The following is a 26,379-nucleotide window of genomic DNA, read 5'->3' on the forward strand; positions in this document are numbered from 1 at the left end:
TACTCTGGCTAAATACCAGCAATACACCTTCTCATTCCTTATGTGCACCTTCCCAGTTTAATATAGAGTAGGTACATTAGAAACAAAGATAACTGAAACTGTACCTTTTCCTCCTCCTAAAGACACTCCACTCATTCTATAGAAGCCAGGGAAACACAGACTGGGGCTGGGCCAGACAGAAAGCGAAGAATTGCTTCAGAAAGGCAAGTTTAACAAAAATTTACTTTTTTTGCAGTAAGAAAATAATAATTTAACAGACCAGAGATCCAAACATGTCCCTAAACTACAAAATTTGACACCAGCTTATTAAGCCACTGCTCAACCAAGTCACCAAAGTAGGACAGCTTTGGCTTTCTTGGATACTAGCTGCAATACAGATCCATTCTTTTATGGTTTTGTTTGTGACAAATTTAGATGTATACTTTTACATATTTTTACATATGTTCTGTTTTTCCCTCCTCTGTTTTAAATGTTGAAATGCTTTGCATTTCCCCTCATGTCTAAGTTTTTTATTTTTTTTTAGTGGTTCCTGTTATCACCACATTTGCAAAGAGCTATATACATGTATTAGATTGTAACCAGTTATGACAAGGAAACTTAACTCCACTTTCTGACATCTTTTTAAGATCAAAGAGAAAACACATATGTGAAAACAATACACCTTTACTCCCCTGAAACAGAGAGAATTATTTTTAAATTCAAAGGTAATTTGCCTCTCAAATATTACATGCAGAATTTGGAATTTTTATTATGAATAACATTGCAAAGACTTATAACTATAGTGTTTTGCTGTTCTTTATGAAACTGCACTACTTTTCTATATATTTTAGCAATTACTTTTTTTTACTGCTGGTTTGAATGTTTGAAAGTCCTGCGATCTATCTCAAAATTGTCAGGACTGATTTTCATGTAAAGTATAGAGCGGTTTAAATACTTAACTTTCACTCTGTTTGGAGCTGATGGGTGTAGGAAATAGATGTTCAACATTGCAGAAAAAAGTCACTTTGAACTACTCTATCTCCAGGGCATTAATTTTGCAGAATCCCACTCCAGGGTAGTGATTCTGTTATTTTAGGATAGAGCAACTAGTAAATGGTATGGAAAAGAATGAGATTTTTTTAATTTCACATTTACATTTTTTATATGACTACAATTTAGCCTCTTTAAATGTCAAGGTTCTTTTTTTCTAATGAACGCTTTCCACATTGTGGTGATGTTGGTTTTTTGTATTCTCCTCACAATTAGAAATGACACCAGTGATTAGAAAGCAACGCTAGGCACTCTGAAATCTCAGATATACAGATTTCCTATTTTACTTTTTTCCTCATCCCTTCTTTGAAAGTCACAATAAAAATGAAACAAATGTCCTCTTACAAATTTATTTCCTCTGCATTCAGTAAACATTATATTCTGAGATCTTAATTCTGGGTGATGTAAATCCACGTCATCTACCTTTAGGCGACTCTCTACTGTCCTTCCCAGGTGAACAGGACCACTCTTAATGAGGCCATGTGCTCATATTGCTCCTCCTGACACTTAGTAGCACCTGAAAACACACTTCTGCACAGTCCCACAGACTAAATTTCTCTCTGGGCACAGTGTAAGGTGCCTTGTAACAGAAAAAGCCTCAGGAGGCATGGTGTATGACTCCGACATCCATTTGAATCTGAGTCATCTGCTCTGCTTTATCTCTTCCTATCTAAATGGAATTATTTCCCGCTCTGAGCGCCTCCTCTGCTGTTTGCTATCCCACACAGAAAACCACTCCAATGGCCAGTGTGAAAAAAAGGAGAAAGAGGAGGTACAAGATTAAAGATCTCCTTGTATGTATGCTTTCAGGTTCAGAAACATCCTACATATATAAATCCAGTTACTCAAAATCATATTGCGTTGCTCCAAAGCAAAGCAAAACAAAACCAAACCAATACCACCATAAAGGCAACACCTCCACTGCTGTGTGCTCCAGTCCCTGCTCTTGGAGAGGACTGGCCAGAGTGCATTTCCATCCTGTTCAGCTGCCCATGCTCTGTCCACATCCCTGCATGACACAGGTTTAAACTTCCCTCCAGATCTTTTAGGCTGTTGCCAGTATTTGTTCCCAAAGCTGTCATTTCAGAAGCCATGCTGCCTGAAGTGGCTTCTGCCTCTGCTTTTTTAACTGGTCCTTTGACTGAGCCATTGTTCCTTTTGTATGGGCAGGCGATGAAGCAAACCGGAGAGCCAAGAGGGGTTCAGAATGACCCAATGAAAAAAGATGGCTATTTTTAGCCAAGCTCAAGTCCTCAGCCCAGCTCTGCATCAGCTGCATAGGCATTTATACTAACACAGCTGGGAGTGAGGTGGAGGAGAAGAGTTGCTTGACTTAGCAATGCTGCTGAAAAACATTACCCTCAGCTGACCAGGAGCCTGTCCTCATTTTGCTGTCTGCCTCCCGTGAACCCAGCAGCTTTCAGGCCCAATCGATAATCAGGCCCCCAGAAGGTGAGCCAAAGTCACAAAGCAAGCCAGCGGTCATTTCTTCTGAATCCTGGGCCAGTGTTTAATCCATTGTCCCTTGTCCTCTTTCTGGCATCCTGCCTCTGAGGACATCTCACATAGAAAAATACCACTGCCTGCGATTAAAGGAAGGATGGCAAAGTCAGAGAATAATTCTCTTAATTGACTACTTTTCTTACTACTTGTAATCTAGAGGAAATCTAATTAATTCTACATGAAGAACTACTGTTCTGCAGTGAAGTGTAATTCCTGATCTCTGGGGCTTCAGCTTACCAATTGTCAAATTATCCAATTATACACTAGTTAAAATCCATTTTGGGGAGATTTTCATGGCTCATAAATAAATAATTTCAACAGCTGTAATCCTAAAAAAAAAAAAAAAAAAAAAAATCCCCCACCCCTAAATGGTACCTCAAAATCACAAAACATATTCATAAATAATGTCAAGAAGCTGAAATGAGTGACACCGCCTGCTTTGCTCAAGCAGCACCACACCAGTGATGGGTCTATTTCAGTAGGGAGAAATCGCTTCTTGGTTTTTTTAGTTATGTTTTATTCAAATCACTAATCTGGAGGGAACAAATTAAGGCAGCATCCCTTTCCTATGCCAAAAGGGAAAAATCTTTTCATAACCACAACAATTAAGAGGTGGGAAGCCAATGGAGGCTGTAGCTCAGGCCAAGGATATTGACGCACTGGAGCGAGGCCAGGGCTGGGCCACCAAGCCAGTCGAGGGCTGGAGCATGTGGTGTACACAGAGAGGCAGAGAGCTGGGCCTGTGCAGTCTTCACAAGAAGAGGCAAATGTGAGACACCTTGCTGCTTTCTGCAGCTACCCGGTCAAGGATACACAGAAGATGAAGGTAAGACTGTTCTCAGGCTTGTAGGGGCAGTATGATGAGAGGCATGGGACACAAGTTATAACATGGGAAATTCCATTTAGATACACAGAAAAACAAATTACCATGAGGGTGATGAAATACTGAAACATTTTTCCCAGAGAGATTGTGGGATGTCCACCTTTGGAGCTGTTCAGGACTCAAGAGGACACAGCCCAGAGCAACAGACTCGCTGTGCAGGGCATTGGACTAGCTGATGGCTGGAGCTCTCGTCAACCTTAGCTGCCCTGTGATTCTAACCACTCCTTAGAAAGAGCCTCTGATTAAAAAGAGGGAGGGGACACACGGCACCTCAATGAATATATACTTGAAGGAATATTCTTAAATCAGTGTAAAATCTGGATCCTGATGTGACCAGATCTGCCAAATCTCATCAAAGAAAACTTTCTGTGATCTTTTGCATTTCAGTGAAAACAATTTAGCAGTCAGAATTAAAGACTGTTTTGCAGTATTTACTACTATGCTGTATGGTAGCATTGTGTTGCAAAACCCTGCGAGCGAAATTTGACGTGAAACAAAAGAGGAACAGAAGGCAGTAATCTGTTTTCTATAAACCCAATCTGTCTGTATTTCAATAAAAGTAAGTAAACACCACACCTGTTGGGGTGTTTGTTTGTTTTTTTCCCCATAAAAACCCCTTTTGAAATATCTTTAATATGAATTGAGTCTGATTAACATAAAGATATAAAAAGTATCAGAAAAGTAATCCAAATTAGGTGGTGCAATATTTTCACTGATTACTGGTGAATCTGTGCACTCAGCGTGAGACATATAAAGACATCCGGACTTCAAAATCATTCAAGGCACTTGCCTGCCGAAAATGAGGTCCCTTTCAGCTGGCTGAAACTGGGCTGCACAAAAATTATCAAGTATTTATGAGACCTTCATTCTGAAAACTCAATTCACTACCAAATCATTTCTGTTTTAAAGTCATAATATTTTTAATACCAATGGCTTTACAGCAGCGTGAAAACAGGCCAGGACTTCTAAACCTTGTGTCTATTGAAACAGGGACAAGTTTCATTGGGTGACACTTGCATTAAACTCAGATCTGCTGCGTTATCCTGGTCCTGCTACATTTCACAGCATCATGCAGCTTCAGAGCAGGACAGTACGATTATCAGGGCTGAAGGATTGGGCTTGTTTCCACCCAGTTCAACTTCATGTGTCTAATCAAGAAAAACATAGGAAATTTGCACTTAAAGAACAGCAGCTGTTATGCAAAGCCATTTTTCTTGGGCTTTAATTCGTAAGAAAAACATCTTTCCGTTTTTTTCCTGCTTCTCTGGGGAACCCAATTTTCAATGTTCCACATCAAACTGCATGGTTGTCAGCAGCTTTGCCAGCAGCCAGTCCAAGCCCTCATTACTCACTGCCCTACTCAGGCAAAAACTGGGTGACTGTTGTTTTCTATTATTACAGGTGATTACAGTATTAGTCAGCTAGGAACTGCAGCTCCAGATATAAAGCCAACTTTTCTAACCTCTTGCCTTCAACAACATCATCATCAAGATCTTTTTTCCCATAAGCCTGCAGCAACCTTTGGGAGAAAAAGAACTGGATTAAACTTGGAGAACTACTGGACGATTTTCACTGCTTGGGAATTTAGGTAGCAAAATGTTTGTACCGATGTAGCAATGAACACAGTTACTGTTTCACTGCATGCTCCACTGGTCAATGAAATGTCTAATTGCAAAGGGAAAGAGCTATTGCTTGTTAAGTCAAATGCTAAGAACCCCAGGCTTGTAATAAATTCTGGAAGAAAAAAATCCAAAATATATGGCATTTTTTGGATTCTGAAAATCAGGCATCTTTGATTGGCAAGTGTTTTTTATTATTTTCTCATTTCATTCTTTGTATACCAAACCAAATGCTACGTGCTAGTGACTCACGCATCTGTCAGTCTGTTGGTAGTTAAGACAATAGAAGCCTGCCAGAGCAAGGCCAATGTTTAGCGTAGCAGTAATAACAATTGTAAGCTGAAGACCAAACCAAGCCATTTTTAACAGACAATTCTAATTGGAAAATGAACCCTATGCATTAGCTCCCTTGCAATTGAGTATATTCACTTCTTGAACAGTCATGCAGGAACACCAGAACTGTCACACCCAACTGCATTACTCAGTTGCCTGGCCTATTGTTTGGGTACAGACTGGCACCTATATCACAAGGAAAAGCATAAATAATTTACATCTACATAAGGGAAAACTGTCTTGTAACTTCAGATACCTGTGATTCAATTAGTTTCTGAAGCATAACAAATGTTTATGTGTTTACTGGATGAAACACTTTCTTCTATTAGCTGTACAAGCTCATTACAGTTATTAGAATGTGAAACAGAATCTAATCTGGCTCTTTAAAGACTGATTAATGAGCTTCTGAATACAATGTCCTTCCAGCTGAAGTTGCCTGAACCACAGAAAACCAATCCAAAGAGCGGGCTTTTGGATCCAGGCAAAGATATGAGATGATAGTTAGTTAGTTAGCCAACCTGTTCCTCTGAACTGATACAGCAACATTGCAGAAATAGCCTAGGGACAGATTTCTGGTTTTGGGGGTTTTTTTGTTTGTTTGTTTTGTGGTGTTTTTTTTTTTTTAATTGATGTCAATAATGACCCCTGAACAAGATGAAACAGACTACTACTGAAATTTTGTAATGGTATCAGTTTGGGAGGCATTGTCAATACAGAAGTTTGAACTATTAAATAAGAAGCACCAGATAAAATCAAGGATTCAGGAAAAAGAAAAGGAATGAAATGAAGTTACACACAGTACAAAGTTGAATCATGGGATCTGATAGCAAGGTATCAGCCATCAGGTAAGAGGTCTTCAGCCTGAAACAACAGACCAAAAGAAAGATCTGGATAAAATATTCAGTCACAGGACAAATGCACACCATTGTGCAAAACAGCCCTTGACCAATAAAACAAAAAAACCCAACAAGCAGAACCAAACCCATACATGTATCATTTCAGATGGAGGAAAAAACATTTCCAAGGCAGAAAGACTACAATGGAAAGGGACGTTGTTGCCATCTTCTGAAAATAAAAATACATCTATTATCCTGTAGTCCTCTTGGATATCTATTTTCAAAAAAAGATGAATTAAAATCAGAAGTGGTAAGTGCCAAGATATGTTACTGGGAGAATGGAAAGTCCGGTTTATTATAGGAGGTTGTAAGACCTCAACCTACCTAATTTTAGGAAGCAATAGGACATACTTATGAAAAGAAAATGGTTGCTTGCAATATCACAATCATCCAAAGGTTTCCCATGGGTAGATTTCATCTGTAATTCACTCATCATTTTGATTTAAAAGGATCTTCTTCAGAAATGGGTAACACTTTAATTAAATATCTGAAAACTTGCCAAATATTGTAAATGCAATTTAAAAGCTACGAATTAGGAAGGTAAAATCTTCTAACTGCTCTGTAGACACCTCTTCCATAAAGCTGACTGTCAGCAGAAGTGTTTAGAAATATTCAGTCTTTAAGGTTGAGTAGGGCAGCTGATTCTGGCTGATATGACCCTGCACTCCTCAGCTGCCAGGCAGAACCCAGCCCAGTCACAGCCAAAAACAGATCTTCCCTGTAATCAATTTGTTCGTCTATCTCATACACATGGATGGAGATTCACATTTCGGCTCTCCCACAGAAAAGCAATAATTTCATCCAAAAGCATCCTACCCATCAGCTTAGATAGTAGCTAGTAGAGAGAAGGCTCTAAAAACCTCCAACATCCTATTCCACTGCCCCAGCACAGATCGCCATCATACTCCTGAGCAGCTCCTGAGAGCAAACAGCAGCACGGCCAGGCTGAGGAGTGGGAAAGCACTGCAGCAGCAGAGGGGGCCTAAAGAAGAGACAGGGACAGAGACACTGTCCCCAGAGCTACATGTAGACCATAAGCTCCAACAGTGGTGGCACTTGCACAGCTAGCCCTGTCCTCCAGGGACCATGATCCACCCATCACACCTTCTGCAACAGTGAAAATGAGCCGAGCTGAAACCTTGGTCTAGGAGAAGGCAGTCTGACTGACTTCAGGAAGAACTTCAGCGTGCTGACCATCCCCATCCCTCTTCTGTATGAAGGGCTCGATATTTATGTTTTATCGTTAAGTCTTCTCTGTTTGGCTTCTGAGTTCTTCAGGGTGGGGCTAAAATTAAATATGTGTTTTTGCTGCACTGAGCAATTCCAGTAGGTAAGTCTGAACTACATATCCAGTCTCCAATAGAATATAAACAGCACTAGCTAAAAATTAAATGATTCAGACACATCTATTTATAAGGGCATTAACACCCTAAGCATTTTTTAAATCCAGCAGTGACTGGCACTGCCATGACAGCTCATTCCTGTAATTACTAGAAATAATTTTAATATGGAAGAGCACCCTATATAATAGAAAGTCTCTCTGCTGCAACAATTGATTTTATTTATTTATTTGGTCTATTTATCCGGCTTCTTATGCTGATGTTATGTAGAACAGTTAACTTCCTTTCAACATTTTCATTAAATTTTTATAAAGAACATCAGAAGCAAGTTGAAACAATAAATTATCTAAAAGGTATAATGTTAAACTGCTGTTCAGGTTTTGGATACAATTTATTTAATATGACTGCCATAAATACAACCTCTCACAAGCCAAAATGGCTCTAATGTGTCTGAGGACCAGACCACGTTAATCTGCAATGGAAGAATGGGTTTACAGTCAATGTTGCTTTGATTACTGTGCTAGCGTGTACCAGAATAGACCTTTTGACAAAATATCATTGTAAATACGAAGTCTGTTACATGCCTTGCATTATAAAATATTTCTGTTCAACAAATAAAGACATTTACTTTTTACAGTTAGTTTATTAACCTTCCCTTGTAAAATAAATATTCCATTTGGGTTTTGTACAATGGCAGCTGCGGTGACACAAACATTGCAAAAACTGTTCTGCTGGTTGAAGAGGTTAATTTGATCCAACACCATCAGTGACCCTTTCCTGGAGGTTACTAACCTCATAAGTCATCTGAGATGTAGCATAATGTGATCTTTCTTCCTAACAGCTGACCCAAGTTTGTCTTAAAACCAGGCCAGCTCAATCTGCACCAAAGCAGTTTTCCTCTGCAAAAGCAAAGCTGCTTGTGTGCTTCTGAAAGCAGGGACAGCTCGCCCAGCTGGGACTCCTCTGTAGGGTCAGATAAGCAGGAATAATTCTTTGCCTTCACTACAAGCTGTTTGTTGCAAAGTAATGAGCTGGACTTTGGTCACTGACTCAATTTAATCATGTCATAAATCAGGAATCTCTTTTCTGAGTCTTTTTCTACAACTGATTTAAATCGCTCCCTGCCTCACACCTCACTTCACTGCCTTGGAGGCCAATGTTGCACTATTGAGGATAATAAATAAGGGGCCAAAACCTGAGGGATAACGGCAGCTCAGCTGTTGATACAAGTCTGTAATTCACTGTCCACTAGCCACCTTTGCCAGCTAAAATATGGCTGGAAGGGATGGAAGATTGTCTTTGGAATTCTTGCCTCTGCCAAGCAGACTGCAACCTCACCACTGTACCTTTAATCAGGTTTCAAATCCCATCTTTTCTTCCTGTACATTTCAGTTCTTTAATAATATGGTTCTTTTTTAGGCTGATGCCAACTAGACTATAAACATACCTCAGAGCTGTCCTAGTGTATTCAGTAAGAAGGAAAGACGGGAACTCCACAGGCAGATGGGCATAAAACTCAGCTGGCCCCAGATGGAGCAGAGTTTGATAAAGACTGAAGGGAGCCTGAACCTGAAGGTGAAACCTGCTCATTCAGCTGGAGCACCAGGCAAGCTGTCCTGTCTGCCAGTAAATCAGAGGTTCTCTGGGCAGCAAGAAAGCTGAATTATCAATTTTAAAGTATTAATATCACGATGGGGATGAGGTAATCCAGGGCTACTCAGCCACTGTTAGCATGACTCTGCAGTACTCAAGGATTCTTGCTCTGGAAGGCAAACCTTTTCTGCTGTTTCCTAGTTGTACAGATCATAGAAGGCAGTCTATTATAGCTGGCATTAAGATCAGTTCATCTGTAAGGGCTGGGGAGTCTCTCAAGAAAGCAATCCAGGTTCACAGACTTTTTACACACAAGGGTACTCATCATCCAGCTGCCTGGGCTTCTTTCTCCTACCACCACCTGAAACATCTGGCTCGTGTGCATATCTTTAAATCTAATTATTCCTTGAATATCAGGGCAACCAGATTTGTGTGAGCCAGGCTGACTCTCATATTAAACTTGTTGGTTTAGAAATTAAACCCACATATGTGGACAACAATTTATAAAAAAATTATGGTTAGGAACCTGCAACCTCTTCAAGAAATTTCTGGAAGGTTACTAAACATCCTGCACATATTTGTTTCTCTATTCTAGGAGAAAGTAAAGTTAACATAGTATATTTTCTAGTCAAAGGACTACACTAATATTTGATTTATCAGCCCAGTGACATCAATATCCCCAGTCTATGAAATTTATGAAATAGGTCTTTTGCCCTGGTTCCTTATTAGATTAATAAATAAGGGGAGGGCACAGACAGAATAATTTTAGGGCATATGCACAGGTAAGACAGCTTGTTTACAGATTCAGATCTGGTACAGTTAAGAACCACCCAGGGATTTAATATTTACCATTTTTATTATTTCTATTTATCCATTTACCAGCATGTCATATCTGCCCTCTGCCTTTCTCAGTAGGGATTATCTTGTATGTACACAGATGGCTAAAGAGCTTGTCTGTCTCTCATCCTCACCTAATCATTAAAATTCAACAAAAGGTGAACACCACAATTATGAAAGAGATGACAGAATGTTTATAAAGCAACAATAATCAATAGCAGCAAATGTACAATTTTACTAATGAAACCTGTGCCATTCATCACCTAACAAAATGAGAGTGTAATACAATAGGGAAGAAGCAACAGGAAGAACTCAAATAGGAATCAGAAACTGATTCTTTAGCATGCCAATAAAAAATTATCATATTCTAGAAGATTCAGGTATATTATTCTCACTGGCTGTCACACTACCTCGCAAGTTCTCAACTCCCAAAACCTCAGCAGTTTAGCATATTCAAGACATTTAATGAACAAATGGATCATATGCCTTTTTAATATCGTATTTCAAAGGTCTTAAGAGGTGCTAGGACTTCTGCCTCACAGGATACCCTATTACAGGTGAATGTTGAGAGAGTAACATTTAAAGATAATTAATATGTATGTTCGTTGACTACAAAGAGCAACACAGAAAGTTGTTGCCTCTTCACTATATACTTGTGATACTCATTTTTTTATTTTCAAAGTGCCAAATTTTTGATAATTCCCATGGAGTAACCCTCTGGCATTCCTTGTCCAGAATAAAGAACTCATTGTTTCTATAATTCCTGTAACAAATGTGTTCTTAAAACCCCTCTTCTCCAGGTCCCTGGAGACACAGACCTTGTGGTGAGAATGCTGGCAGGGAAATGGGGAGAGTTCTGAATAGTGCCCATGCCAGAAATGGACAAATTACAGTGGAAACTATGCTGGTGAAGAACATTATATCATACAAATATCTGCCTCTTCCACTGGGTTTAGTGGATATTTTAGTTTCTGACAACACAGCAAGACATTGCTATGTGGCTATAACAGCCACTGCAAAGCAATCACGGTAAAAAGCCATTAATTTTTTATAACCCTGGATAAACATCTTTGCCTGTATTTCATCAGGCTTAAGGGAAAGGATCATACATTGCAAATATCCAAACAGCTGCTCACGGGTTCTTACAATGTTCTCAGATGAAATGTCATCTTGCATGCTATTTCCATTCTGCTAACAAGGGGCAGCTGGGGTCCCATGCACAGCTTACCAAGACAGGTTCTGTTACACTTTAAAATTAGAAAAGGTGTTATTAAAGTATCAGAAATACCAGCCTTTATGATACGCACACATCCATAAAATACACCCTACAGCTTTTCTATCAATATTCTTGAGTGTTCTACTGTGACTTGCATTGCCATTATTGGTGCAGGGCCCTGCAGGGGTCTCAAAAACTGAAATGCAAATATGCCATAGGAAAAAACAAAACCAACTAACACAGACCCAGAAACCACACTGGAGAAAGGTGAGTGCAGCAAGCGCCCTAATAACTTAAGCAGAAGGTAGGCATTTTCAGTATGTCCTGGCACTGATATAAATTTAAGTCTTTCTATTGCAGCATTTTGTAAATCGGAAAAAGAACAGGAAGCTCTAAATTAGCCAGTCTTCTGCTTTGCAATTTAAAAATCCATAATAGCTAACAGAAAAGACTACAGGAAACAAGGATGGTGTAGAGGTGGTATGTGCTAGTCTATTAAAAATCCAAAGCTCTGCCTAATGTTAAAGCAATAAAATTGCTCTTTTGAAAAATTAACCTGTAATTGAAATATCCAACAGTATTTCTGTTTGGTTCTTCTAAACACGAAATCACACGTTCTGCTAAGAAGCCAAGCAAAACTGAGCCAAATTAACCGCAGTCTCCAGGAACAGAGAAATAATATAGCACTTTGTTTTCACTATGGTTCTTCCTAAACAGAAGAGTAGAATTCCATTATTTTTTAATTTTAAATTTTTAAATTACAGACTGGCTTTGCTAAGATCACAAGGAAATGAAGTATTAAACTAGTCTAAGTTAGATGTCTTGAAAGGTCTGCACCTGTATCATTTCCTAAGCACAAAGTGAAGTACAACAAAGATTTTGAGATTTGTGATACCCCAGAGTTTCTTCCCTGACATGCCAGTTAATGCAAAGAAGGTTAAAACTATTCCCAGTCTGCCAGTAATTACGAGACCCTTGCCATTTATCTTTGCTTCCTCTCTAACCCGTTATCCAAACACCTGTTGCCTTGTAAAATGCCCCATACTGCTAACTTCATAGATTTCACACAATCTTTTGGGCATTGAATTCTGTGCTTCTGGAAAATGGGCTTTTTTTAATCTTTTGATGGAAATAAAGAGAGTGAACTGATCTGTAGCAACTGCCAGGAGAATCTATCTTTGTTCTTATGAACTATATTTTGCCACTATATCACTTGATACTAAAGCAATCATGGATCGTGGGCATGAACGAGAAGAACTAGTGTTTTGTGGAACCACTGGAACCACTAGGAAAGAAATCTTTTACCTACTCATTAAGGAATAGAGCAAATAAACCCCCCTACATCTCAGATTATGTAAATCACATTACCGCTACAGCCTTAACCCTCAATACCCCAGAACTTGTGTGACTGCACATCAGGATCCCATCTGAAGACCTGAAAGCTATTTCTTTTATCAACCAACCTGCAGAGATCACCCACTGCTCAACTGCAGGAACTAGCCCATGGAAACCATCATGCAAAACAAAAGGATTAGTTACACAAGTCTTATTTGCTAGATGGCCACAATAACGGCAGCAGAGAGCTATTTCAACTGTGATATAGGCCTTGGTAATGAAAGCATGAGCTATTACAAAAGGAGTATTTTTGTGAAATAAAGAATCATGATGACATTTAAGTAGTTCTGAAGTTGGTAAATAAAAAGTATAGCCAGTTCTCGGAGTCTGGAAGTACAGAGAACACCTTCAGCCTTCAACAATGGCATAATTAACTGGCTATCACTAGGCAAACATCCAGGTTACATTTTTTTAAATTTATTTTTGTTTTTCATTCAGTGCTAAATAATAATGTGCCAATATTTTCCAACAGATTGTCCAATAACAAAAATGGGGCACAGCCAGACCTTAGACAAGTACAAGTCATCTCTAACAATGAAGAAATGGAAAATGGGGAGAGAAGAGGAAATGCACAAAATCTCTGTTTGTGCCTGAAATTTGGGTATCAAACAGTTTTTCCAGGTAAGAACAAGGCTAAAGGATCAGTTTTAACTGTGACACTGAGGCAACCCATTTGAATGCATTTATGTAGAACAGACAGTTGGCTACGTACTGTATTTTGTGTTCTCCAGGTAACTAAAAATTACTCAGAAGTCACACCATGACTTTATTTCTCTTCTCACTCTCAAATGAATATGGAGTCAGAATTCACAACCTGAAAAAAACTGTGATTCAGGAAGTCCTTAAATACTAGACCAAATATAAGAGTCCTTGTGATTCAAGTAAGACATGTTGAACTGAGTGTCCAAGCATACCACGTTGTGTGGAATACCATACCACACAACAAGAGTGAATTCTGAACACTGGAAATACCATGGACTCAGTTTCTGCCTCCCAGAAGTCAGTGTACTGGTCAAAGAGAGCACGACTGGGCCTTCCATGGGAAGCTGTGGTTTCTCCCCTGGCAGTTTCACCGCTGAACAAAGCAAACTTCACAAATTAGTATCTGTTTCTCGAGGTGTGGAAACTTTCTGTCCCTCCCTCTCCTTTCAACAGATTGCATCTTTCAGACATTACAGCTGTAAAGCATGATTACAAACTTGCAGAATGCCAGACAATTTCTTACCATAGCCAAAGGAAGAACTCCTACCAGGTCCTTCTGGTTTACGTAGATCTTGGAGATTCCTAGATCAGATGTTGTATCTCCAAGATATTCTACCTGCCACGTGATGAGCTGGGTCCCAGGTAGGTCAGTTAGGTCTTCAATTTCAAAATCAATCTGCATGATTTCAGAGGAAGGACCATCCGCACTGAGAGGAAAAAAGAAAAAGAAATGTTCCATCCATATGACTGATAAGCCAGCAATATAATTGCTTTTATATTAATAAAATATTGGATTAAGGGTCTTCCAAAGAGAGCATTTGGTGGGATGATGGATTTAATAATGAATTAATCATTTGCACTTGTCTTAAGATTTCAGAGTATTTCCCACACATTCAAGTGGCTTAGTAACACTCTGTGAAATGGGTCATTAAACACTGCTCCATTTTACAGATGGAGAAACAAAAACAGATCAAGGTAAAGCTAAGGCTAAAGCTACAGCCTAAAAATCCTGATTCCAAGGCTCTCCTTTTAACAAGCACATTGCATTTGCTCCCTATTAAAGAAACACGAGCAAATCTAAAGGGAATCCCTCCTTGAAATGGGAAGCCACTGCATTATAAGTATTTTCTGCTTTTTAACAAGAGAGGCATGGAAGAGGGGGCAAAGCTCAGGATGGGGTCCATGAACCAGGGCAGCAGGGAGCAGAAGACTGGAAAACTTGGAATTAATTTTTGGCTATACTGTTACCTTGCTATGAATGTCTGTCTGAAGCTCCTTTTGTCCTTTGCTAAACTAGGAATTACAGATAATTGAGCTTGTTGCGGGAGAGGAGAGTTACAAAACTACATTATTTAATACTGGCTAATCCTGCCAGGAACTTTGAGTAAAAAAAAAACCACCAGAAAAGAATAAAGTGCTACTGGATGTGATTCCCCAGGATGCTCTGGCAACATTGGGGTTACTGATACCTTATCAATGAATGCTATTTGTTTTTTACAGGCTGTCCTTCCTAAGGTTACATCGTTCCTATAAATGAATACCATAAAGCAGAAATGTAAAGAGAGAGGCTTATTGGTGCAATTCCTGCACAGCTTGTTATAAAATCAGCTACTGTACCAAAAACAATGCAGTGATGTTTATATTGTGTATCTCAGCAAGGTGAGCTCCATAGCCGAGTGTCATTTATAAGAGACAAGAAAATACTCAAATTACTGTAAAGTTGAGGAATGCAGAATTTCTTAGCAGTGCAGAAATCCAGGGAGCAATGACAATGAAAGTACTTGTACTTCTGAAGCACTGAAGGCTGACCACATCTTCCATGTTTGTGCGGAGGGAAGAAAAGGCAGGAGCAGAATTTCTTTCAGTGGGATAATACTAAAGGAGAGAAAGACTGGCACAGCACTGAAGTGTCACAAGCCACTTCTGTTGGAGAGCGCAACTACAAGAAATAGGAAACATTTCAGCAACTGATTAGTGAATCCCAGAATGTGCCCAAAACACAGCCAGTTTTCCCGGCTCATGTAGAAAAAGAGCTAAAACTAGGCATATTTCTTATGAAGCCAGTTATGACAACAGCCCCAATTTGGGATTCTTCCCAAAATACTCAGATACTTTTATCATCCTGGCTAAATCCAATGTTTTAACCAAAGCCACTGCTTGAAGAGTTTAATCTGATCATCTTTAAGGTTTGAATTTTAATGGATACACTGTGTTCAATTCCTCATCTCTCCATGTCAGGAGAAAAAAAAAAAAATCAACAAAAAAGAGCACAATTTCTCACTAGGTAGGATCAGAAAGCTGCTTTATGCAGCTATGACTACTGAAACTCAGTTACCTTAATTTTATGAGCAGGAATGGGCAAATGCATTGCCTATAAATGTTTGGCAGTGATCCTGTTTCGTACAGTATGTTCTACCACAGTCTGTCTTTAAAGAACGAATTGATACCTTCATATAACGAACCTTGGTTTTGTGATTGTGTTTAGGGTGCCTGCCTTTATTTACTGCATTGGTGTCTGCTGCTACCAGACACTGGCTTTGCAGAACTGGTGCTGCCACCAGAAATGCATCCTTTAACAGCACTGAAGGACTGCTGCAAAGGAGGGGACTGCAGGGCAGAATACTATGGAAAAATCAAACGATTGTCAAAAAAGGCAATCCGCTTAATCTTTTCCAAGTATGCTGGAGATTAGGAGAAAAGCAGTAAAGGGATTAGGACACAGGAAAACAAAGGAGGGAGTGAAAAACAGTGGAAAAGATCAGGAGAGAGAAGTGGAGCATGTTCCTTATAATCCTGAACTACAGCCCATATGGCAGAACTACAGTAACCCCAAAAGAATGGAAATACTTGTTTTGATTTCTCCTTCAAAGCGGATATTTTAATGAAGCATTTCTTGTAGAAAAAACCCTCCACTTTGCTGCCAAATGCAATTTTGATATAAATTATTTGAACTAGTTCCTCTTAAAAATACTAAACATCTTCAAACGACAAGATACAAAGCACCTGAAAAATCAATCAGAATCTCATTACTGCTACTAAAGATGTATAAAAAAAATGTGAAATTATTGCATGACCTATGATCAGTCCCAGGCTGTCAGCACCAGGTCAGGAACCTTTTTTAATTACTGTACTCATCACTTACTATGATGATCTTTCCATGTACAAGTCCCATGGATCTGTGTCCCCAATTTACAGCCTTCCTAAGCACTTACAGCAATTGAAATATTTCAACAGAGAAGGAAGCCCCAAAGTTACCCTTCACAAAATTTAGTTAAAAAATGTAAATGGAGAAATTTGGACAATTAGTATTCATTAACAGAGTTGAGTCACATAACAATGTTTGTGGCTGTTTTTTTAAAATCAAAGTTGCTTGCACAATAGGAGTACCTCTATTGGGTAGTCAGCCACTGCTACCTGAAATGATGTACTACCTAATCCTCCTCAAGGTAGGCATACACTTTATGGTCACTATAATGCAATAGTATGTTGGCAGCTTGTCTTTCATAATGCTAAAACCATTATTGCTATCAAGGGTACAGCAACAGCATTGTATGGGAGGCTACACAATTAGACAATTTAGGGTGGACAAACCCAATGGTTCACAACAGCAATCCAAACTGACTTTAGGAGTGGTCAGAGCCAAACAGTTCTTTGCGCTAAAGTCAAACCCCTCACATAGGGTTTTGCTGTTTATAGCTGGGAGCTAAACTGTAATGGAGTTCACTGTGGTGCCGATAAACTCCCCACACGAACAGAGCCCTGCTGAGCTGTGTGCCACACAGACACATTTTTGAAGTGTCTCAGCCCAACTTGAAGGCAAGGAAGACAGGAAAAAGAAGAAAGCTTCATTGGAATAGAGTATTCTGGTCTTTCCTCCTATCAGCCAGGACAGTACAGACACATTTGTACTGTATTTATTAATCCGCTTTTTATTTCCTGCCTAACAAAAGGTCAAGCAGCTGACAAATTAAGAACAATGGAAAACTCAGTCCTGTCTCTAGGACAGTATTTCCTGCCTCTACAAAGCTATTCTGCGCCTGCTTTTTCTGACACATCCCTGACTGGGGCAAAATTTTTTACAAAAATCTTTCCTCTGCCCTTTCGGCCTGTGAGTACCTTTCAATCCGAGCGGCTGGTATCAAGGGCCTTGACCAACTGCTAACACCTCTGCCATTATGCCAGGTTTCTTTAGAGGAAGAACCAGCCACTCCTCCGGGTCTCTAGGAATGGCATGCCTTGCAACACGCTGTTTTGAAGAAGACACCCTGTAAATTCAAGAATAGCTACTGCATGTTGGCAGAGTTATTCAGTTCAAGTATCCCATTCCTGATTTCACTAGCTGGTGTATCAGCTTTGATCTTTATATAACGCTCACAAAACAAGACTCATTCTGAACCTCCTAAAATGATGAGGCATGTAATGTTTCTCATAATACGACGTGTCAAGTTTTACCACTGTCTTTAGAAGGCTGTAACAATACAAGAAGCCTAAAGCCATGAATATGCTAAATAACATGAGCCTTCGGGAGAAGAGAGAAAGGCGTAAATCTTTATTCTTTTCTACCTCCACACACATAGCCAGGTCTCCAGCACATCTCTTGCAGGGTATTGAAAGAGTCTGTGGCCAGAAATGCTGCACAGGCCAACCTAAGAGGTGGAACAGAAGTGCTCAGCAAAGGAAGAAGTGCTTCCAGGGATAACTGGGAAAAGTTGCTAGCATGAGAGAAGGGAGATGGCAGCACAGCATGACTCCCATGAGGGAGTTTGTGAAGACCATTATCCCCATTTCACAGAAGATAAAATTAAACTGAAAATGACTTTCCCATGAAAAAAGGGGTAAGATGATTTATACACTACAAATTGAATAAGGTAGCATTTCAGAAATAAAGTTATTTAAAAATGGGTACAAATCCTTGGGTAACAGTAAGATGATACACTATTGTTGTCACACCAGATAAAAACACCATGATAGCTATTTCCAGCTCTATCAGTTGAGTTGCAGAAAGGTTGTAAGGTTTGCTGTCATCTGTCCTGCCACTGCACAGTGCCAGCAGCGGCCATATGTGCTAAATATAACTTCTTCCTTGTGTGGTAGGAAATGATATAAAACATGAGATGTAAAATAAAGGCATAACAAAGAGCAGTGAAAACAAAATATTGCCATTTTTTAACAAAACACAATTTTCTGAAACAATTTTGGGTTTTTTTTTTAAGATTTTCCTATGGTAATGTCTTCAGAATTTAAACAATTTCACAAAAAGCAGTTTTACAAACCTTTTTTGCTCATCCCTTTTGGAATTGCAAGCTTTGACTCCTAACATCATCACTTAACAGTACTTGTTTCCTAACTAAACATGAGGAGGTCAAAGGGAATTCAAAGGACCACTAAAGAATCAGCCTTTCCTCTGGTATATTTGCTTTTTTGTACCTCCTCACCTTCTGCTTAATAATCTCTCCCCAAACCTAGAGCTCCCCTATAGCACACAAGCATTACACTTCTGCTCCTCTATAGCAGCATATCCCTAGCAGGGCCAGAAGTCCATGGATTTTATCCATTTTGCAATGCTACTGAGAGCATGCAGCAGAGTAACGTGTTGTCTTCCCATCTAAACCAAATTTGGGTGAGGAAAAAAAGGAAGAGGTAACTAGAAGAAATTAAGAAATACAATCACAGAGAGAAAAAGAAAAATGACCCGTTACAGAAGAATGTGAAAGACAGAAAATAGAAAATTAAATTCTGTGAACTGTAGATAAAAGGAGAATGATAGAAAAATAAATAAAGAGGTTTGAGATGTGTAGGTGCTTTGTGAGAAACACCTTAAAATCCAGATTAATGGGAAATGGAGCTCGTGTAGACAATAACCAAAAAAAAAAAAAAAAAAAAAAAAAAAAACAACAAAAAACCACAGTTTCAATCTTCCTTCTCCCATTGTCAGTCGTTACATCTATATTTAAAGTAGTCAGGAAATGATCCTGATAATATTTTAGTTTATCCTCATCAAGAAAAGAATGCCTGGCTAGTCTTTTCTGAAGTCTTAACAAATACCCCCAATGCTGGTTTCAGGAAAGGGCATAATTTTGTTTATGAGGTTTTGTTTGTTTGTTTTTAAAAAGCCTTTACATGAGCATCAAACTGTTGTGGCAGGGGAACACATTTGCATTCCTCTCTGTATTTGTCAGAGAGATCACGATCACATCTCTTCTGCATAAACAGGTACTTGCAATGCAATAAACTACTTCTACTTGGCATGTCTCATAGCATCCTAAAAATTATGTGTATAGGATGTGTAAGTAAAAAATGTGGGATCACTGACAAGACGACCCTAACACTGACATCTGAGGAATAAAAAGCATGGGATGAGAAAGGAACACTATGTGTTGTGGTAGGCTAATTTATTTGGGCTTTTCTTTGGTGCTCATCACCACACACTAAGCCATTGCTTTGGAAGTGCTGATAACTTCTTCCAATTCAGCCAGTGGTGATTTCAAAATCCCTCTACAAGAGATGAGGATGATGATGATGTAAACTTCACATCTACATTTAACCCCTCTTATAATGTGTTTTTTGTGTATTTTATCTTCAACTTTGGCAATCAAAACATGCTACCTTTAGGTTTCCTGTGCAGGTAGGTCTGCCCTACGACAATGCACACAAACACGTCTGCTTCAGGCCAGATTTGAACTTTTCAATACAATGGGGGAAGACAAAGCTGAGAAAAGTGTTCCACTACTGATATGCAGCCTTTGGAAGATTATGTCTCCAGGTTGGGGTTCTTTTACCAATCTCGCATGTACAAAAGCGATAAGCTAAAAGCCCTCAAAATAATATTACAGGCAAAGAGACATTCTTTATTTTAATGACTCTGGTTGTCTTTTCCTTCTGGTTTCTGAGCTAGAGTACAATCAATGAATAATTCCCAGCTTTTTTAGAAAAGTTTTTATAAAGGATAAAAAATTCAGAATTTTAGAGAACTATTTTATTCCTACGACTAAGATTTAAGGCAAGTATCAAATATTGCAAGATTGGACATTAGACATAACAAGTTAACAGCATGACATTGCCTTTTGCCAGCTGAGGAGCTGGCTTGGGTCCAGAATGACGCTCAACACATCCAATGCCTGATCACCCAAATCCATTCAGTAAGTATGAATCTAGGTGCCAAGGCTAGCAGGATTTCCACCCCTCCTTTGCAGGTGAAAACAAAATGCTTGAGTTTACCCCAAAAGTTAGAATTTTATTAAAACAAAAGCAAACAATAAGGTGCAATACCTGCACCATATATTGCCAGTGAAGTAGTATATACATACTCTATGCATCAGTCCCTGGTCCATGTCTAAAAAAATAACAGAAAGGAAGAAGTATTTTAGACAAGGGAAGTGAGGTATGGGGCTTGGCCTCGGACCTTCACAGGGTCGGAGAGGGTGTTCTAAATAAACAGTTATCTGTAGAATCTAGCACACTGCAGTACAGCAAAGATCATTATTCACCATTGATCTATCAAGATAAGGTGATATATACAGCAGTACATTAAAATTTAATTTTATTCATTGTCATCTTACTATTAAAAATTCAGTGATGGGTAGGCTGAAAAGTCATTTTTCTTCAGGAATCAGTGTATGAAGTGAACCAACTAGCAAGAAAAATCACCAAAAAAGGCATCTGCTAATCATGTAATAAAGTTATTAAAAAAAATCTATCCATCTCCCTGGAGCATGACATCAGCAGTGCTGGTTGAGAAATATTTGCTGAATTATTTATTTGCCTTTTTTTTTTAATTTATTTTCCAATAAATTATTCACTATACAACTTTCCAGCTGTTGGTAGCACTTTCCCCAATTAACTCAAACCATTCAAAAGTGGGTAAAAATTAGCAAACTTTTTAACACAATGTAAATGTAAAACACAATTTCCCACCAAGCCAGCATTTCAGTTCAGAACCATGGTTCTGAGCACCTCTTGACATAGTAAAGCCAGTGATCATCCACCACATTATGCTAAGGGAATGGTAAATCAACATTGACTTTATTGCATCCAGTCTAATAATCATTCAATAAATTATTCAACACGGTAGTCAGTAAACATCAAGTACTTTTGAAGCAGCCCAATCACGAGGCAACAGCAGAAAACGTGCAGTCACTATGCAGGTGGGATTGAATTGCAGGGTTAAGAACAGTTTTACTGACAGTACGAAGTCTAACAAAACACTGCAAATACACTGTCAGTCTGGGTTTCTCTTCCTGCTGGTTTTGCTGTCCTCAGCATAAAAATAACAACAAATGTAACGTAACTCACACAAAAGTGTGATAAAACTGCAAAAGAGGAAAACAAGCATACACAAATGATTGTTATTAATTGGTTAATTTTCTACAGGATCCATCTGAGGATCATACTACACCGTATGAGATAACTATAGTAAGTGCTGATTGTTGTCTCAATTGACAAAAGCAAAAAATAGGAGAAAGGTAACGTAACAGTCATTTTACATGTAGGAAAACCAAGTAGAGAGGCCTCAGATAACACTTCAGTACCCACAGAAGTGATGCATTGACTCCATACCCTTGGTTTGCCCAGGACTGGCAGCACTATAGGAATTTAACTCTTACGTCATGACCTCCAGGCCTAAGCCTTCAGATCAATACCAGTCTTGAGTGTTCCCCGAAAAAGCCTTACATATTTCATTCACATTACAATTTCCCAGCCTGTTAACACTGTCACTATCACTTCACTATCACTGTCTCCTGAAAATGAAAGAAAACTTTTGCTGAACAGGAGCCATCACACGAACATAACGCTGATCAGCAGGGAATGAGATCCAGTATTTTCATACTAAAAAATTACAGGGCCAGTGCTGCAAATATTTGCTATTGAGTAATTCCAGCATACTAAATCACAAGATCAAGCACTGTGCTCAGTACGCTACCCTGCAGCAAAAATCATTCCTCATCCTACAAATATTTATCCACCTACAAACCCTCATATACATGAACAGCAAATTTATTCTTGTGCCTAAATACATGAGGGATTAAACTTACTGAATTCAGGTTAAGTTTTTTTAGCAATTGTCTGCTTTAGCAATTTTTAGCAATAGCACTGAAAGGCAATCATATAGATGATCTATGTTATCTCTGTCCCTGGGGTTCAAGAATTTTAACAAGGGCTTTGCTCCCATGATGACCATGCACAAGCTCAAGGGAAGTCCTTGGCTCATGTGGATATATGTGCCTGTGCAGGAGGCACTTGCTGGGTCTGAGACTTAACGCAATACTGTGTTGCCAAACTCGCCCAATTGCAGTTGGGCAAACCTGATCTGAACAAAGAGATAATCTGGTCCTGTAAGATTCCCCCCTCAACAAAATGGAACATGCAAGCTATGTATAAACAGCCTTCATTCTGTCTACTACAGGGTACCTATCACAGGGTCTAAATCACAGGGCGTACAGCAACATTTTCCAGACAGTGATCACAGACCCAGGTAGAAGCAACCAAAGGGGCTATGAGGTGCTGAAGAGTAGAAGTCTTACTCCCCTGACTTGACCTCTTATTTCCTGCCATGATTGCATGCTCCTGCTCATCTTCTGAAGCTGACCATGCCTGCCATTGATCCAGTGCTTATTTTCATTTTTCTAAGCAAATGTAATACATCTAAAAGGTTTAAACCTGAAAACATTGAGAAACTGATCTAGAAGGTACTTCTAGGGTGAGTCTCCTCTAAAAGTGATACTTTACCAGGCTAAGTTACTATTTTCACATTCACAAAGATGCAGCATTTTGCTGCTTTATGATCCTTGCTTCACACATCAGCTGCTCTCCTTGATGTTCAGCTTGGTCATTTAACTTTGGAATCCAAAATTATTCTAAAATTATCTCCCCTACCCACTTCTTAAAAACTTAGCTGTAGTCTTAAATCCAGAGTGGCAGATCCAGTGTCTTAGCATGTAGCTCCATTTCGTTCCCCAAGGTGAGATCTATAACATACCTTTTTTATGCCTTGCTTATTAGTGTCCACATTGTTTCAACAAATGCAATCATACATAAAAGCAGCATTATATTTTACAAGACACAAGGCCTCAATGTATTTCAAAATTAGTGCCGCCTTTGGAGAGATCTGCTAAGGCATAGCCAATATATGAGATTAGTATCCTCAACTACAGGAACTTCCTTTGCCGTGAACTATTCAGCAAGTATTTGTGCTGAACTCATACATCTTGCAAAAGTGCAAAGTTCTTTTCAACAAAAAAAAAAAAAAAAAGATTTTTTTTTACCCACATGTTCAGTATCTGCCAAGTCTAGGATCAAAAAAAGAAATGCTTTCCAACTTCCTTAATATTAAAATAAAAGAAGCTTCCAGAATCTCTTTTCTTTCTTCCTTTTAAGCAATAATGAAAAATGAGAGGAAAATAAGAACATAAAAAGAGAATATATACATTGCCTCCTTGCCCTCCTAGCTTTTTGAAAGAGCTTTAGGCTGAAACATATTTTTAAATGACAAAACTATAGGATAATTTTAGTTGGAAGGGACTTCCAAAAGCCATCTGGTCTAACGCCTTTCTTAAAGCAGGGTCAACTTCAGTGTGGGATTAAGTCTGAATGGTTTAAATTTTCTCACCCGGTTTTCCAAAGAGGCATAATATTTAGAGTTCTTTTTGTGATCTTACAGAAATGCTGGGATAGCCTAAGTGATTAGATCTGCACTTCGTACACTAACACCCATGTGTAAGAGACACAGGCAGGCATAAGAACGGTCTTCTGTCAGCCCTTAAAGATTTGAAACTTGACCCTGACCAAGTAACTAGAAGTCACCTTGATGTCTGTTAGGCTTCTGTTCTCTTCCACCATGAGTGATTTTACAAACTCCTCTGTCCAATTTTAATTGAAAGACAGAGTTGATATGCAACAATAAGAAAGCTCCTTTCACAAACAAATTGTTATGGTGAGAAGAACGGATCTGGAGGCAGTTAAGGAAGGTGATGTCAAGACTACATTTACAGAAACTTGAAAATTAAATAACAACATGTTCTGCCAGGCTATTTCCAAGACTGTCCTACAGCAAAACACCATCTGATCACCAGCACTAAACGGAAAACTGCCACCTCTGCTTTTCATCCATTCACCTTCGCAATTCCATTTGCTAGCTGCCCAGCACTAGTGAGCTTCAGCCCAATCAAGCTTCTTAAAATGCAGCATTTATTTCATCAATGTCATTAGTATCTGCTGTACTATAAGGGCAAACAAAACACCCATGAAAAAAACCACGCAAAACAGAAAAGGGTCTAAAGACATAAATAATAAGATAAACATTAAAAGTTTAGTAAAATATAACTATTTGGGGAATTACATGGACATATATACAGATTGTTCTACACCAACTTCTATCAGCTGAAGATGACTAAGTGCATATGCAAATACCTATCTGTTTTGTATATTATACATGTTAAAGTTGGCAGTATGGAACAGGTCTCTCTGAGCATACACTGCAATATGTACATTTGTTTTGCTTTATCAATATTCCAACCTTGACCTGGTAGACTAAAAGGTACATTCATGAAATTACTTTGGCTGTAACAATCAAGATACAGTACCCCTTCCCTTCCCTGCTCCAGCTATGGTACAGTTTTAGTATCTGAGCAGATGTTTCCCCTGTGTATACCTTGGGATAATCTGATAGCCATGATGAAATCATACAGACAAGATGATGAAACAAGTCTGCAGCTGAGTCCTAGGTCCTGTCAAATCAAATCATAGTTTTTGATGTACTTATTTAAAACTGTGTGAGTTCAAAAGCTCACAGTACTTATGTTCTCGTTAGCATGAACTGTTCCATTAAGTCAAGCAGTATCATCATTCTGGGTTTCATTGCATCTAATACTGACACACCTGACTTTTCACCGCTTTGAGCCGAGGCTGATGTGCACCTGAGCTCAGAAGTATTGGTGAGATATAAGGGGATACATATGTCCTGGCAGTTGTTGGATACTCTCTGAGGAATTACAATGAAGAAAATAGTAAGGGAAGTGATGATTGTGGCTCTTACGCTGCAAAACATTATTCGATAGAAGGTGCACTGAGACCAGCAAACCATCCCCAGGCTAGGTAACAGTGTAGATGACAGCAACAATTTGCACTGGATTTATGCATTGAGTACACTCAGTCACCATCCTTTGGTGAGGTCTACCTTTTCTATCTGACCATCAGCAATCACTTATCAAGCAATCCTAATCTTACTAATGCAAATGGTCCAGGAGCTGCTAAAGTAAACACAAAGATCAGCTGTCCATATGAAAGCTATGGCCATTCATTTTAGATGAAAAAAATTCAGCACAAGAAGGAAGACAGAGCTGCATTTATGTGCTGGTTTGGACAGGAAGAGGTCTTGGTCAATACAGATAGTTCCTTGCTACTGCAACCACCACATCACATAATCTCTCCATAAACTTATCAAGCTCCATTTTAAAAGCACTTAGGAATTTAAAATCCCTATTCCCCTGAAAGGCTCTCCCAGAACCTGATTATTCTAATGGTTAAAGCAGTCAGAGGAGCCACCCTGGCTGGAACTGAAGCCTTCTATGAGCCATTGCTCCAAGCAACCAGACTGTAGCACAATCCAGACATTGAAATGGACAGTACAGCCAAATGCAACTCCACTTCCTACAACAAGTGCTCACAGCAAAAAATTAAATAACTCTGCAGACATTCTGGAAACACGTAATAGCTGATAATAGCTCTCTCATTCCAAATGATTCCTTCACATTTCTGTGTCCTCAAATCACCTTCAGCCAAACACCTCCTTCCCTACCCCAACAGAGCTGTAAACAAAAGAATGACATTTCTGCAGATAAACTTACGTGGACTTTAAATATGCACTGCTTTAAGTAGGCAGGCTGAGAAATGGTAGGTTCTCACTATCTTATCTCAATGCACTCTGTCAGAATGCAACTACAGTTTTTTTGCATTTTCCAAAAGTAAAGTACTCTTTCAATAGAAATAACAACACAATCAAAGTAATAACTAGAAAACTGGAGGAGAGAGAAAACCA

General features: G+C 39.0%; 1 protein-coding gene across 4 annotated transcripts in view; it reads right to left on the bottom strand.

Moving 5' to 3' along the window:
• The window catches only part of TMEM132D (transmembrane protein 132D), a 260,700-nt gene that overhangs the window by 86,676 nt on the left and 147,645 nt on the right, over nt 1-26,379 (bottom strand). For all 4 annotated transcript variants that reach the window (XR_008730638.1, XR_008730639.1, XM_055700693.1 and 1 more), the window contains one exon: nt 13,870-14,053. Coding sequence is in view for 2 of the 4 variants with exons in the window: in XM_055700693.1 (XP_055556668.1) it covers nt 13,870-14,053 (184 nt within the window). In the remaining 2 variants the exon portion in view is untranslated. The remainder of the gene's footprint in view (nt 1-13,869; nt 14,054-26,379) is intronic.

Source organism: Falco cherrug, chromosome 1, assembly GCF_023634085.1.
Source record: "Falco cherrug isolate bFalChe1 chromosome 1, bFalChe1.pri, whole genome shotgun sequence".
NCBI lineage: Eukaryota > Metazoa > Chordata > Aves > Falconiformes > Falconidae > Falco > Falco cherrug.